The 971-nt window shown below is 49.2% G+C and overlaps 1 protein-coding gene across 1 annotated transcript in view; it reads right to left on the bottom strand.

The window, feature by feature from the left end:
* The window catches only part of LOC101862800 (NUAK family SNF1-like kinase 2), a 22,731-nt gene extending 21,760 nt beyond the window's left edge, over positions 1–971 (bottom strand). The window contains exon 1 of the mRNA XM_035969980.1: positions 56–971. Within this exon, the coding sequence (XP_035825873.1) occupies positions 56–938 (883 nt within the window). The 5' untranslated portion in view covers positions 939–971. The remainder of the gene's footprint in view (positions 1–55) is intronic.

Here is a 971-nt window from a genome sequence, read left to right on the forward strand (position 1 = left end):
GCTTTCCCTCTGGAATGAAGATTTCTGTATTCTTCTTTGACGTGAGAGCGTTTACGACGTTTTGGCACAGACACGACAGGGGCGGGAGACTCGTCGATGACGTCAAGCTGGGGGCGACTCTCTGACTGCCTGTGATCGTTGAGTAGTTGATGAATTTCCGAGATGGAGGCTCGCTCTGCCGGTGAGGGACAAAGGAGGCGTTCAGCGCATACTCTGTGAATGTCTGGCACTGACTCGGCACCTCTCAGTAACTCCAAGTAGTCCAAGCCTTTGAGTGGGTATACATAGAGAGACAAGGCACAGAGAAAGACTCCCAGCGAGAAGCTTTCTAATTGAAAAACATCCTCCACAGGTTGACCTCTCGTGTACTCAGGTCCGTTGTATGCACGAGTGCCGCCCCAAAGTTTAGAACTCTTGTTGGGAATAAGCTGAGCCATACCGAAGTCGCATAATTTGGCGTTTCCTTGCATGTCTATCAACACGTTTTCAAGTTTGACGTCTCCGTGAACGATGTGCCGGTCGTGAAGATAGAACAACGCGTCGACGACCTGAGTAAAGTATTTGGTGATCTCTGCGTCCGTGAGACAAGGCATGGCGCCATAGAGGTCGATAGGGTGGTATTCCATCGCTATGACAAACTCTCCCGGACATGCGAGCGCTTTGTCAACTTGGATGATGTTGGGATGTTGTACGTTTTGGAGAAACCGAATCTCATTGCAGAAATAGAAACGTTTCTTGCGGTAATCGCGTTCATCCTCAAGAAACATGAGTTTTTTCAAAGCCTTTCTCTTAGCTGGGTCGTTCACATCTGTAGCTACAACGACCTGGCAGGAACCACCTTTCGCTATTTTCTTGTCTTCTTTCAGACCAAGCGCCTCTGTTGCGCTGACCGAGTAGGTCTCGTAGACCTCGGGGTGAAGGTTCATCATAGTGGACATAGTGAAGCTCTGTACGATGTAGCACACAACACA

Source organism: Aplysia californica, unplaced genomic scaffold (genome assembly GCF_000002075.1).
Source record: "Aplysia californica isolate F4 #8 unplaced genomic scaffold, AplCal3.0 scaffold00203, whole genome shotgun sequence".
In the NCBI taxonomy this organism is placed as follows: domain Eukaryota; kingdom Metazoa; phylum Mollusca; class Gastropoda; order Aplysiida; family Aplysiidae; genus Aplysia; species Aplysia californica.